Source organism: Odocoileus virginianus, chromosome 32 (genome assembly GCF_023699985.2).
Source record: "Odocoileus virginianus isolate 20LAN1187 ecotype Illinois chromosome 32, Ovbor_1.2, whole genome shotgun sequence".
In the NCBI taxonomy this organism is placed as follows: domain Eukaryota; kingdom Metazoa; phylum Chordata; class Mammalia; order Artiodactyla; family Cervidae; genus Odocoileus; species Odocoileus virginianus.
In genome coordinates this window covers 40,646,894-40,661,631 of record NC_069705.1, presented here as the reverse complement: position 1 = coordinate 40,661,631, position 14,738 = coordinate 40,646,894, and the positions used below count along the sequence as shown (strand labels likewise).

The 14,738-nt window shown below is 52.4% G+C and overlaps 1 protein-coding gene across 4 annotated transcripts in view; it reads left to right on the top strand.

Annotated features, from left to right (window-relative positions):
* The window catches only part of ARHGEF10 (Rho guanine nucleotide exchange factor 10), a 60,565-nt gene that overhangs the window by 13,286 nt on the left and 32,541 nt on the right, over window positions 1–14,738 (top strand). For 3 of the 4 annotated variants that reach the window (XR_011485196.1, XM_020906123.2, XM_020906122.2), the window contains exons 3-9: window positions 1,744–1,995; window positions 2,561–2,827; window positions 4,259–4,322; window positions 5,774–5,850; window positions 7,583–7,639; window positions 9,842–10,005; window positions 12,249–12,365. Coding sequence is in view for 3 of the 4 variants with exons in the window: in XM_020906123.2 (XP_020761782.2) it covers window positions 1,744–1,995; window positions 2,561–2,827; window positions 4,259–4,322; window positions 5,774–5,850; window positions 7,583–7,639; window positions 9,842–10,005; window positions 12,249–12,365 (998 nt within the window). In the remaining variant the exon portion in view is untranslated. The remainder of the gene's footprint in view (window positions 1–1,743; window positions 1,996–2,560; window positions 2,828–4,258; window positions 4,323–5,773; window positions 5,851–7,582; window positions 7,640–9,841; window positions 10,006–12,248; window positions 12,366–14,738) is intronic. The other variant, XM_020906124.2, reaches the window with a different exon arrangement.

Here is a 14,738-nt window from a genome sequence, read left to right as displayed (position 1 = left end):
AAAAGAATTAAAAACAAATAACTTTCATCTGAAACAGGAGAAACATCATATGTTGGATTAAGCTTGCAGATTTAATCAGCTGTGGTCTGAGAATCCAGGAACAATATACATAGCTTTGATCTCTGGCCTTAAAAGTGACTATTCTTTTAGTCTTTTCCCTTAATGTGTTAATTCGTGACAAGTCTTTAAAAACCATTGATGGGTCAGCAGTGCTGGGGTTATCTGCTCAGAGGAGGGACCGCCTACCCGCCCGCTGGGAGCACTGCGGGGTCGGGGACCACAGCCAGCGTGGCCTGACTCCCAGGGCTCCCCGTCATTGTGTGGACTGACTGCTGCATTCATCCTGCCCTCTGCCCGGAGCTGCGGGCCGCCGGATGGGCTGCGCCTGATGGATTTCTCCTCCCCGTCTCTCCCTGCAGCTGCCTGCCTGCCTCCTCGCCTTTTTTTTTTTTTGCTAAATCATTAAGTACTCAGTTTATTCACTGAAATAAACTGGTGAACACGTCTTAGAGCAAGAAATCTCTTCAACAGAAAAATAAAATTTTCCAGAACATTTTCCAAGTACAGTTGTCATCATTTCCTTAAATTCACAATTGCCAAATAATCGTGACAGGGACATTGTACCAGTTAAATACCCTGACAAAAGTGATGGTTCGACTTAGCAATGTCATGGATCATGCCGGGCAGTGTGGAGGTTCAGGACAGCGCGAGTCAAAACCACATGCTGGCATTTTGTCTGCCTTCTCGTTTGGGATGACACCTTACAGCTGCTGGACTTCGAGAATTAGATTAAGCACACCTAAAATCAAATTGATGAAAACTGTTACAAAGAGAAGAGTTTTATAATTTATTGAACTACATAGGCTCTAAGATAACCTGGGAGGGGTCAGAATAAAACATGAACTATGGAACCTGAGACTGACGGTCTCCCGTGACCACCTTCACTCATTTCTTTTTAGAACAAAGTATTTGGAAGTGCAGTTTATTTAGTATTTTTATACTTAATGTATAGAAAACTCTGGTAGACACAGATGATTTTAATGCCATTTCACATTTTAATTCCACCATATACTTTTTTTTTTTTTCCTTAAAAAAATTTTAAAGACCTTCTAGTGATCTGAGATTACAGCAGATACAGTGTTCTGGTCCATTAGATTCAGCTGACTTTTTATTTTCTTGAGGGATCTCATTGTAAGAGTCATGTAAAAACTCTTGTATCAGCAAATCCTTGCATCTCCTCTCTTTGCCTTCAAAAGAGCATAACCCAGCTGACACAGGTAACTTACAGCTTTACCCTGAAGATGGTGCGCACAACTGGCAGATGCACGGAACAGGCGAAGTTATCGCACTGGTCTCATAGGAACCGCTGAAGTGAAGGCTGCTCCTTGCCTGGTGGCTTACTTAGTGTTACTCCAAGTTGATTTTTACTCATGCAGTTCTAAGACCAGACTGTAAAACATAGCAAGGGCCTTTCCTCTTCCTTTGTGTCTCTCCTGCTTTTTCTTCCCAGCCTGTGAGTTGAGGGTCCTTCCGAGAGGAAACCCAGATGTATGCCCCAAGCCTGATGGCACCGACTTTCCCAGTAGAAAGGTGGGGCCCGGGGGGTGGGGAGCATTGTCACACCTCCAGGGCCCACCTGGGTGCCCACTGCTGGCTGCCTGCCAGCCGTGTGTTCAGGGGAGAGGACGTCGTTCTCCTAGTGTTAAATACTAACAGTGTGATTTACGTGACCTTAACCTTCAGAGAATGAAGTCAAGTATGACAGTAATAACAACGAGGAGGAGGAGGGGGAGCAGCTTGATCTGGACAGTGGAGATGAAGCGCCAGAGGCCGACAGGCGGGCTCCGGGCTCCACCGAGGCAGGGGACGCGGGGGCAGACGCTCCTGCCAGCGACCCCGCCGCCACCGCCGCCGCTGCCGGGGGACCTTGTGCATCCTCCAGCCACCACCCGGGGACCAGCCAGCCCACCTGTGGGTTGAACTGTCTGGGGGAAGGTAGGGTGCAGGAGCCCAAAATCTATCATGTGTCTGATGTGCTGTGAACAGAAATGACTTGATTCAAGTTTGACCGAGATTCTCTTCTTTGTTCTATTTTCTGTGGTTTTCAATCTTGTCCATCTTCTTTTCTGTTTATGTTCTGGAGGAAACAGGTATTTTTTTTCCTAATAAAAATGGCCTCATCATAGTTTGTCACTAGGTACATGTATTATTTCAAAATAATGCTATTTGATATGAAACATACAAGTTTGATTTGAGCTTTAAAGTTTGGAGGTGGAGTGGTCACTTTGACTCACTGACCGATGGTCTGGTTGGTACCTTCACCACCTCTCCATGTGGTTAACGATTCCCCACTTCTGGCTGCGTCTAAGCCACTCGCCTCAGTGGAGGAGCTGCGCTTGGCTCAGCTGGGCTGTGCGCTCCTGGTCCCCAGGGTCGCTCTCACCCCTCGGGTGCCCCAAAGCATGGTGCCCCCAGGCCTGGGGCCTCCCGCGCCAGCAGGGCGCGTCGGCCGAGTCCTGCATGGCCGGGCATGTCTACCACGGTCTCCTTTCATCCCCAGGATGTGAAAAAGGACCGGGAGCGGAACCACCGAAACCCGGGGTCCCGTCGAGAGTCAACCCCTACTCCGTCATCGACATCACGCCCCTGCAGGAAGACCAGCCGCCACCCCCAGACCCGGACGCCGAGGGGGAGGGCGGGGGTCCGAACGTGCCCAGCGGGTACTGCGTGCCGGTGCCGTGCGGCTACGCCGTGCCCTGCAGCCTGCCGCTGCTGCTGCCGGCCTACAGCAGCCCCGTGCTGCCCGCCCCGCCCGCCGAGCCCGCAGGTAGGGGGACCCCAGGCTGCGCCCCGGCCTCTTCTCAGAGGCCCACGTCGTGTGTGTCTGTGCCCCCGTGCCATCCCTTCACGGGCGGCTGGCTCTCTGCTGTCAGACTGTCCAGCGGGAGCCCCGGTTCATGGAACCAGGGAGTGCAGGTTGGCATCCGGGAGAACCAGGAGGCTCCTTGAGGAGCAGCCGCATGGCAGGCGGGTGCAGGGAGACTGAGCCTGCAACTGTGACGGGGCTGTCGGGGGCCCGGGTCCTCACGGGTCCCAGGTCTGCGAGGCTGTCCTGAGGCACAGCGGCACCTCTGCTTAGCGGGAAGGAGCTGGCAGGTAGCTTTGAGGATGGGGCTCCCAAAGCTGGTGTCTGTCATCTCTGTAGACGCCCCTTGGCTGTGTTGCTTCAGCCTCAGCTGGTTGTGCAGGGCTTGGGTTTTCAGGTTTAGAAGGAGACTCTGTGTCTCCCCCAGAGTCACATGTTGAGACCTGGCCCCCGAGGTGACAGTGTCAGGAGGTGACAAAGTTCTGAGGGTGCAGCCCCGCACGTAGGTTTAGTGCCCGATGACACACCCCGCCGAGTCCCCAGCTCTCCCCTCACGGGAGGGCACGGCAGGAAGACTCTTTGCTAGCCAGAAGGGGCCCGAGCAGACGCCGGCGCCTTGACCTTGAACGTCCAGGCTTCAGGCTGTCATCTGTGAGCCCTCAGGCCGCGGGGTTCTGTGGGGGCAGCGCCCCGCTGTCCCCGCCGAGGCCCTCGGGCAGCGGCTGCGTCTCTCCTGACGCCCCCCCAAGTCACGCGTCCGGCTTGGAGCGCGGCGGGTTCTGTCCAGGACTGGCCAGTGCCGGCCTCTCTGCTGAGCTGTCCCGCTCTCACTGGGTCTGTTTCCCTGTTCCGTGCTAGGACACGCGCGAGAACCACTCCGGGCTGCATGTCCTGACAGCAGGAGCAGCCCCGGGGGATGGTGGCCTCTCAGACGCGCCGTCAGGACAGATGTGTGTGAAGCCTGAGGAAAGTGGTTTTTTCTCCCCAGTTAAGACAGCTGAGGGGAACACGCAGTTTGGTTATCAAATGTCACCAATTTTGGGATTCCTCCCCTGAGAATCTTTTGAGCTTGTCCTGTGGACACATTTTCAAGTAAATCATAACTGCAGCTTCCCGTGGTGTTACTTTTCGATTCTGGCTTGATTCGTTTGGGCACCACTTTGTTTCAGGCTGGTTCATGAGGCCTTTGGGTGTCACTCTTCATCGTCATCCTGTTTGGAGTACGTTTTACCTAAAGGCTGAAGAGCTTAAATCTGTCAGTTGATCAACTTTACAATAAGAGAAACCTCTCACTGATGAGGAAGGAAAGTACGAAACCATTTAGAGAGTAAAAAGCAAGTTCCTAGATGTGTCTTTAAGGTGTGAACAGTGTGAACTTTCCTTTCCTGGCAGAGACACAGGGAGCGGCAGAAGACAGCCAGCTAAATTCCTTGAGTTCTGAGGATCCAGCAAACAGGTATCTCGCTTGTGTTCCACAGATGTTCTGAGTCCTGGACCTTCCCTGATAGGCCGAGAGCTGTGAATCCAAGCTCACTGCTGAGGCCCCTCCCCATGCCCCTCCCCACCCTTCCTTCTGTGCCCTCTGCCCTCTTGCCCGGGGACCCCCAGATCAGGTCTTCCTGAACCCCGGGACTCTTTCAGATGTTAATATTACACTTTGTGGATAAAGAGAAACTGGGTTCACGACAGATAGAGCTGGACAATGTGCTTGACCTTCTTAAGTTTCTCAAGAGTCCCAAGGGGGAGAAAGGATTTTTAATTTTGTCTGACCCAGCTTTCATCTGAAATCCTCGAAACTGATTTGATTACGGGCCTTTCTTTCATGCTGCTTGCCTTCACAAATGCTGCTTCATCTGCTTGAAATTCCCAGGAAAATCCCTGCCTCCAGGCAAACTCCTATTCACCCTCCAAAACCTAGCTTAAATGTCTCCTTTCATGAAACCGTCCTCTGTGCTTCCAGAGCTGTGTGCACACACCTGCATTGTAATTGATTGCTTTGTGCTCTCACTGTTATCTCCTGTGTCCCTTTCTGCTACCAGACTGAATTCTTCAAACACAAAGACCAGGTTTCATCACGTTCTAGGGCACCTACCACCCAGCATGGCAGCGTGCTCGGGGCATGGTAGGTGTGTTTGCTTTTAAGTGACTCGATTGAGTTATAATTCATATACCATACTACATTTCACCTATTTAAAGTGGACCATCCTATAGTTTTCAGTATATTGCATCATTTGTTGTAAAAGTACAATAAGAATATATACCATAAAGTTTGCCATTTTTAACCATTTTAAAGTGTAAAATCCAGTGGCATTAAAGTCATTCACAGAGTCGTACAACCATCACCGCTCTCTGTCTCTGCATCATTTTCATCATCCTGCTCAGAAGCCCTGCCCTTCATGCCATACCCCACAGTGCCCCCTCTCCGCAAGACCTCTGTTCTACATTCTGTCTCTCTGAATGTGCCTGTCCTAGGTACTCATGTGATCTGAACTGTACAGCGCTTGTCCTGTGTCTGGCTCACTGGCTTGGCATCATGTGTCAAGGGTGATCCATATTGTAGTGTGTGTTGGAATGTCCTTCCTGTTTAAGGCCCGATACCGTTCCATTGTGCGCACACACCACATTTTGTTTATCTCTTCGTCTCCTGGCGGACACTGGTCCCTCCTACCTTCCGGCTGCCGTGCTAACGCTGCTGTGGACGTTGCGTACAGGTGTCTGCCAGGTCCCAGCCCTCAGGTCCTCTGGCTGCACATCTAGGACTGGAGGTGCCGGGCCACGTGGTAACCCTGTGTCTAACTTTCTGAGGAAGAGCCAAGCTGTTCTTCACCACAGTGGCACCATTCTCATCCCACCAGACACGTGTGAGGGGTTCTCAACATCCTGATGTTCTTGTGTGTGTTCTTTAAGTGAGGATCCAGACCAGAAGGAGGACAGCGCCCTGGCCCGCTGGGTCGCGGATCCGGCCAATACAGCCTGGATGGAGAGTGAGTACCGCCGCGGGGCCGGTGCGTGTCCATCAGGCTCTGCTGCTGCTCTCCTGTCCTCTGTCCATTCTCCTGGAGCACTGACCGCCGCTGACTGTGCAGATGCTTCCCCAGGCCCCGAAAAGCCATGGCTTTGTCTCCTGTCAGATCATCTCTGCTCTCTGTGTCTCAGCAATCCCCTCGTCCTGGCTGATGGATTTGTTCCAGTGCTGGTCTTGTCTTTTGTCATAACAGTCAGAGATTTGGGGATGGTGGCACTAACAAGGCATTCTTTCTTGTGATCCCCAGTGAGATGCTTTCTCATGGTACCATTTTGAAGTGGGGTGGTGGGTGGTTAAGCCAGCCCACAGACCAGATGGCATGACATGGCAGACCTTCTATGCTACATGTGGTGCAGAAAGCAGAACTAATTTTAGCTAGGCTTGTCTTTTTTTTTTTTGTCTTTTAGTTTTTTTTTATAGTAATCTTGCTTTTCTAATTAGCCCTTTTACTGCCCACTGGCTCACTAATTTCTGTGTAATTGTCTTATTGACTCACAAGGTAGAACCTTCTTAGCATTCTCCTAATTATTAAATTCTCCCCTAGAATGTTTCATTTCTGTTTTAATTACGATATTGTTGAAACAAAGAACTCAGCGAACATAGATGCTTCTGTGAGCGGGCTATTAAATCTAGATCATTACAGGATTAAATTATCATCTCACTGTCCTCGAGCAACTTTATTTACAAAGTAAAATCTGTCTGACTTTTTCTCCCATGAGTTGTTTTCATTAGTGAAATAACTATTCGAACATGAGGTCTGTACACCAGCAGCCACTCACGTGCTCTAATAGGAGTGGAAATACTGTGGTTGCAGTTGAAACATTTTATTTCGGGACTGTAAGCGTCTCTGACTTGGGGTTTGACAGCAACACAAGAATACGCCGGGTTTTGGCCATGTGTTCACCCCGGGAATGTGGGAAGGGACAGTGGCTGCATGTCAGAGGAGAGGGAGGCTGTATTTACCTGGTTTTGTCTCCCGTTGCTTAGTAACCGTCACCTTTGTGGGTTCCAGGATGGAGCGTACTGTAGTTTGATTGGTCTCCCTGCAGAGCATGGAGCTCTTACAAATACGCACATAAACTTCAAACTCTGCTCTCCTGTGGGACCCTTGAGTCAGGCACATGGAACGTCAGCCATGGAGGATCCCTACTTTTTTAAAAAAAGAAAACACCTTAAACAATTTCCTAGGATACTAATGTTCCATGTAGTACAGCTTTAGAGCTTTTTGTCCTAAACGTTATACATCTTTATATGTGCACGTGGCTGCCTTTCATCTGCAGTCATGGGAAATGAGATGATGACGCTGTTGGCTGATTCCTGTTCAGAGTAGCAGTGAAGCTATCCCTTTGTTTCTGAGACTGCACACCATCTTTGTGTGTTTTGCATGTCAGAAAACATTAATTGCAATAACTTAAAAATGTTTATAAAGATGTGTAATTGAACACAAAACAAAAAAGAATACGTTGGCCTGGAGGCCATAAACCTCTTCCTGGAGATATTTCACAGCCCCTCCGTAGAGCTGTCTTCCCTCTGCAGGAAGTGTTCTGGCCTAAAAACAATGCCTGCACTCTGGTGGGGCCCCGCCAGTTGCCCTCCTGGCTGAAGCCTCGCCGGAGGCCATGGGCCCGTGAGTGCAGACTGCTCTCCCTGCGTCTGGGTCAGTTTTAAAGTCTCCTTTCCTTTCCTTCCAGATCCGGAGGAAGCCATTTACGATGACGTGCCAAGAGAAAATTCAGACTCTGAGCCAGGTTTGGTTTTGTCTGAAATTGAGTTTAATGGGCTGTAGCTTACCGGCTTCCTGTTGGATGGAAGTGGGCAGGTGGAGCCCCTAGGCACACAGCCCCTGCGTGTCTGTGGTGTGTTTTGTAAGGTTTCAATGTCTTGCTGATGCTGTGAGGTAGAACTCTGTGTGTGCACACCTGTGCGCGTGTTTACACCCAACCCTGGGGGTTGGATTACCTGAAAGAAGCAGGAGGAGTTAAAGATGTGAAAATAGAATGGAAAGATAAGGCGTGGAGGCCGGGAGGTAGCAGGTGACGCACAGGAGGTCATGGAAGAAGGGATTACTAAGAATTTTCCGGGATTACAGACATAAGCTCCCAGATTATGCAAATACAGATCCAAAGCAGGGTCACGTGTGAATGCACGCACAGGCCCATACAGCTGAGCCGGCCAAGCACAGCCCACTGTGACCATCGTAACAGCAGCGGGGGAGGAGCCGCAGTTCGGGAAGAACAGCATACTTCCTGACAGGCAGATAATGGTCCCAGACTGCTAAAGAAAATGCAGTGTTCTGACCCAGATTTCCGCATCTGGCCAAAGTATTGTCCTTTAAGAGAGACACAGGCAGCATCAGACACAGACTGGGGAGCTTGACCACCGGTAGAGCCTGGAGGAACAGTCCATGTTGCATTTCATGGGAAAGGGGTGCTGAATCCACAGAAGGCAGCAGAGAGCAGCGACAGGTTAGTGGACCCCTTCTGACCCTCGGAGGGTGTTAGCTCAGACTTAGAGCCCCTGCACCCGGAAAGCTTGGTGCCGAACGACCCAGATGAAGGGTCAGGCCTTCACGCCCAGCAAGTAAGCCAAAGCCCATCCTAGCCCTGGAGGTGTGTCTCCAGAGTTCAGGTGTCTTCCAGCATTGGCTGGTTCAGTATTTCCCAGGGGACCACGTGAATGACAGAAATCATATGCTTAGAAGGCAGTTGGTGCCATGCAGTGGCCGCCTGGTGTTAAAAACTCCTGACAGAACCTTCCCAGCCTCATAGAGGACACATTCTTAAAATCAACAGCAGACTTCCTATTTAAAAGCTTGGACTCATTTATTCATCCCCAAAGTGCTCTAGAGGTGATCAGGTCCCCAGAGCTGCTACAGCCTCAGCTAACAGAGGCTGCCTCCCGAGACCCAGCAGGACGGGAGACCTTCCAGCCTCTTTATAAACAACCCACTGGGTCTTTAGAGTAAGTGTGCTCCTGGGCAGTTATTAAGTACCTGCTGCAAGCAACATGGGGACCAAGGCTGGTTTCTGTAAAGCCAGGTATGAAATGCATTTTCGGGGAACTGGTCCTCCCTGGTAGGCCTCCCCCAGCACAGACAGGATGATCTGGGTCCTCAGAAACCAAACGCCAGTGGCAGGTGGCCCAGCAGCGCCCCTGCTGAGGTGACGGCCGTTCTGTTCGGCCAGGCGCCCCCTGTGCGGGCAGCACCTTTTTCACTATCTGGAGGTGTGAACAGACGTGCTTGTCACTAATTTTGAAATGACAGATGTGATAAAGACATTTAAATGCAGAAACAGTTTATGGGCTTCCCCAGTTGTTCAGCAGTAAAGAATCTGCCTGCAAAGCAGGAGACCCAGATTTGATCCCTAGTTCAGGAAGATTCCTTGGAGGAGGGCATGGCTACCAACTCCATTATTCTTGCCTGGAGGATCCCGTGGTTAGAGGATCCTGGTGGGCTGCAGTCCATGGGGTTGCAGAGTCAGACACAACAAAGTGACTGAGCACGCATGCATGCAACAGGTTGTAGGTTCTATGGGCTAATTTTAGCATAAAAGCAGAATTTACAGTTGTTTGCAATATGCTTCACTTTCGTTCATATTTGATTATCTGTGAACTGTCAATCTGTCTAATCTGTTATATTCCATATATCTATCTAAAGAATTTTTTCCTTCATCAAAAGTTCTCTGTAGGCAAAAAATCATTTGGTGTAATCGTGGTGGGTTCTCATAGACCAGTGGTCCTCTGGATGTGGATGGGGCTGGGGTTTGTCAAAGCTTTGTTGCCCCCGCCCACCACTGCCAGGGGTCTCCCCCCGAGGCGCCAGCACTTCTCCTCCAAGCTCTCCCCAGGCGTCTCCACCCCAGCCCTCAGCGACGCTCTCACATGACAGACACGCACAGAGCGGCCAGGAGTTTGCGTTTTGAGTCTTCCTTTGGCGTTTCTGCACTCAGACGAGATGATCTACGACGACGTGGAGAACGGAGACGAGGGCGGCCACAGTTCCCTGGAGTGCGGGTGGAGCTCCAGCGAGTTCGAGAGCTACGAGGAGCAGAGCGACTCGGAGAGCAGGAGCGGGCTCCCCCGCTCCTTCCTGCGCGGCGACCACAGGCGGCAGGCAGGTGTCCCGCTGCGTGCCGGGGGCCGCGCGCTCACACGCGTGTGGCCGGGGCCGGATGGGGTCGCCTCGTTCACGCAGTCTCTACATGATTGTTTTCTAAGATGTTGATGTGTAGTTTGAGGAAAGCACTTGGCGTTAGCAAAAGAGAAGAGGCCCCTTATTTCATACAGTACAGTCCTGGCAGGATGGGAAAATGAAATTTACATAAATGGAACCCCTCGACAGGCCCCGAGCGAGCTCCCTGTCCTGAGTATTCAGGAAGTAAGGAGGCATTCCCTGGCCATCTGTGCTGTGTACACACAGCACTGCCAGTGCCCGGCTGGCTGCGTGGAGAGCTGGGCTGGTGGGCATGGCACAGCCTGCTGTCCTTTACGGGATGTTGTGATCCTCGGCCTTCGGAGCACAAACAGGAAGAAGTAAAAATAGATGGTGTTACAGGGGATGTTATAGGACAAAGGCCCCACCCCGCTGGGCACTCTCCTCCCTCAGCGGGACAGTTCTGAGACCAGGGTCCGTTGAAGGAGTGGATTCCGGGCTGATGCCAGGGCCGGCGGGTGTAGGTGGGGACCGGAGCACTGTTCATGGAGGGGCCTGGTGGCCGGTGGTGACTGGCCGCCCCCACTATTCGTGTCATTGGCTGTCTGGGCTGTTGGTGAAAGATGAATTTGTACAGCTGTCCATGGTCACGTCCAAGGGTGCTCCGTGTTCTGTGTGAGGTTGACGTGCAGGCCACACGTGAACAGAGGCTGCGGCTAGTGCCTCATGATGCAATCGATAAATCACCATGAGTCACAGCAGCCTGAGCCCCTGTGACCAAGCTGGTGGGCTCCTGGCATGGCCTCCGTGTATGTGTGGCTTACAGGTCACTTCGGGCACTTGGGGTTCTGTAATCTCATCCTGAAACTTAAGAAGGCTCTGTCAACTGCTGGTGGTCAACCCAACTACCTGATCCTTATTTACGTATGTATTTTTTGGCCACATGGCTTGTAGGATCTTAGTTCCCCGACCAGGGATCAGGCCCACGCTCCCTGCATTGGAAGCGTGCTGTCTTAACCACTGGAGCACCAGGGACATCCCCTAACTACTCAGTATTACTAACAAGCTTTTCCAGGAACCTGGCTCTCATCTGTCACCAGAGTTATTACATCAGAGACTTAACCAGGGAGTGAAGTTACAACTGTAGTTTTAATTGCATCTGGTGACTAAGGTGACACTTGGCTTGTTCTAGCCGAGCCCAACATTCCAAATTTAAATGGAGATTTTCAGTATGGTGCTGGGGCCTGATTTCAGCAGGATGGAACACCCAGTGGGGGCCTTGGAGAGCGGTTAAGACACTCCTAAATTTCATCTTCAGTGTGCTGGGGGGGTTAGTGCAAACTGGCTTGGTCCATCGATGGCCTGTGAGCTGTGGGCACGATTTCTGGGCAGAGACTCTGCCCTCCTGGCTGTTCAGGTGGACCCGTGCTCCCAGATGCACCACAGTAACATGCCGGAGGGGGCTGGGCGGCCGCGAGTGCAGAGCTCTCACAAGGGCCAGCGGGCAGGGTCCTGGGACAGGACAGGTGATGCTGTAACAAGTCCCTAGTTCCCTAGTTTAAAGAGTCATGTTTCAAAAATCGCCAAAGAAGACTGATCTCCCAGTCTTAGACTGGATCAGAAATTGCCCAGATGTCCTTGTCTGGGGAACATGGGACATGCTCACTAAGGCACAGGCCTTGGGTTGCACATTGGAGACATCTGTGATGATGCGAGCACAGTTTCAAGACCTCACCCCATCCCCGGGGGCTGCAGAGGAAGTCACGTCAGTGTGGAGACTTAGACGTTTATGTGGCTGTCTCCAAACCATGCCCTCTGAGTCAGTGCTGGACTCAAGTTTCTTCTGCTTTGGTGCTGACATAAAGGAGTAATTTTACATGTATTTCTACATTTTGGGTCATTTTAATTTCACTAAATGTAAACGCATGCTGCTGCCCAGATTTTTCTGTGCGTTTACTTGCTCTAGTTCAGCACAGAGGAGTCTCCAGCCTGGCTCACCTGGAGTCTGCCTTCTGCTGACATGTTTGACTCACCCGTGTGTTTATTTCCCGAGAGCCCGAGGGCTAGGACGGGGGGCCCGGGGCAGGAGGACGTTGGTGTGTGAAGGTCACCCACCAGACGCGGCTGAAGCCCTCTCAACGTAAGACAGCCTGGAAGCGCGGGGAGAGCGTGTTGTGAAAAGCTTGTGTCTCTTTGTGCTGTAGCTCTCCCGTGACCTAACCCGCTTAAAGGAGCACTATGAGAGAAAGATGAGAGAGTTGATGGCAAACACAGTGGGCGCGGTAGAGATTCAGCAGCTAAAGCACAAACATGAACTGAAGGTGTGTGGTTCCCGCTGGAGATGCTTCTGCAGAAGCAGACTGTTGTTCAGTGAGCAAGCTCAGACCTGAGCTGCGGCGGTTCTCACGGTGCGGTCCAGGGAACCTCAGGGCCACCCAGGCAGTGGACGGCTCCTGTCATTTCTGGGACGTCCTTTGCCTCTGTCCTTCCTGGCTTGTGACCCACACCCGCTGGGACGCGGGATCCTCTGACTCCACGCCAGACTCAAGGCAGGTTCCCCTGTGTGCAAACCAGTGCACGTTTTTGTTGTTTCGGAAAACATAGTAATTTATCACAAAATGTTCCTAGCTAAGGTAAAGTTAAATAGTTTTGTTGTTTATAAAATTAATATTTTAAAAAATTCAACATTTTTTCTCAATTTCAACTCCTTAGACAATACAGACAAACGCACCAGGTAAGCCGAAGCCCTTGGGGCTGCTCGGTGACTTTGTGAGCGTGAAGGGCTCCTGAGACCGCAGCGCTGAGAACTGCTGGCTTGAATGTCGTGGCGTCTGCTGTCTGAGATGGTTTTTAAAAGAGCACTGTCAAGTAACTTCACTTCAACCAGATTTGCCTTCCTTCTGATGTTTGTCATTTGTTCAGGTGTTGGAGGACACGTGCCCGAGGCAGGTGTTCATTCAGAAACATCCCTGTAAATGCCACTGCTGTGCTCCATGATTTCCAACTCGGGAGTGAAGCCCCCGGAATCATAGCATCTCCTTCGGCTGGGCATCAGGCTGGTCCCTGGGCAGGAAACAGGTGGCGGCCCCGGGGATAGTCGGAGGCCGGTGGGGGTTCCTGGGCAGCACAGGGCGGTGTGTGAGGGAGACTGGCTCAGCAAAGAGATGGACACCCTCAGGAAAGGACGGTGGGAAGTGCCGTGAGCGGCAGAGTGGGACGAGTTGTCCAGGGCGGCCACATGCCCCTCCTGTGCAGGCGAGTGGGGCCCGGTGTGTGGCTGGTAGCCTTGGGGCCCCGGTCAGCAGTTCCCTCTCCATGGACCTCAGCACCTGTGTGGCTTCACTCAGAGGGAGCGTGGATGGAGCCGGGCTGCAGGCCATGTCTGGCAGAAGGAGGGAGGATCTGGGGAGACTGTGGGGAAGGAGCTAAGGGGAGGCGCCCAGCAGCTGAGCAGTCAGGTGCACCGGCAGGATGCGGGCACCATGGAGAAGGGGGTGGCCGGCTGCTGTCCATGGTGTTCTCCGGACACGGCCAGGTTTGGTTGAAGGGGTGCAGGAGCGGAGGCAGAAGTGGCTTGGCCGTGTTTGACCTGGCGAAGGTGGGTGGTGGTGGGTACAGGACATGGGGGTGGGGTTGGCCAGACAGTGTGACCTGGGCTTGGTTTCCATCTAGTTGGGTGGGAGGCCAGGCACACATCCGAGGCACAGGGACAGAGGGGCATTGCAGGGTCACTTTGGGCTGTAGTTACGCACATCCGGCACCAGACTGGCGGCCCTGCGAGTGGGTAACCCGTAGGGGCATGGCTCTTGCATCTGGGATGCACACTCAGGCAGATGCTGGGTCAGCCGATCCTCAACCCCCAAGAGTCCCTCGGCCAGCGGCACTTTGCACAAATGCACAACCAGGCAGTGGCCCTGGAGGCCTGGTGCTGGGAGGCCACAGCTGCAGGGGTGAGCTGGCAGGTGTTGAAGGATCACAGGACTGTAGAGGCACCATGGATGGACTGAAGGGGTGTTGGTGTGTGTCGCAAGAGGCCATCCGGATTTTCTCTAAATGATCAGTCACTTGGTGCCGGATGGCCAATACTGCCAAGGTTAGCTTCTAAAGGACAAGAAAAGTGGATAAAACGCGAGGCACATGCTGGGGGCTTCGGGCACTGGTGGCGAGTCCCAGGACCTGCTCCCGGGAACCAGGGTGAGCACGCTCCCCTGTGGTGGGCGGTGGTCTTCCTGACTCTGCAGTCTCCACAGAGGAGTGGCTCTGCCGGTCCTTCCTGTGGGCTGGCCATCTCCCTGTTCACATCCTGGCAGGTATTCCTGCAGGCGCAGTGGGTCCTGGGAGTGGTCAGTATGAAGAGCGTGTGAGCCGTCAGGCCAGCCTCCAGCGTCAGCGCCCGGGCCGGGTGGGGGTCTCCAGCTGGGGGCTCCCCCGTCTCCTGCGAGCCGCCCTTTAATCTCGGGCAAACCCCCTGACGTCCATGCCCTCGATTTCTCCACACCCAGGCTTCTCCAGAGCTCTTGGCAAGTGTTTGTAAGAAAAACGAAGGTCAACTTTTAAACACAGAAGGACACACTTTAAAACCTATGCTAAGAAAGGGCTCTTTTTTTAAGTCTCTTATTCATTTTTTTAAAAACCGGTGAAACCAAAACAGCCCCAAACCACCTCCCCATCCTCCACACACAACAGCCAGCTCT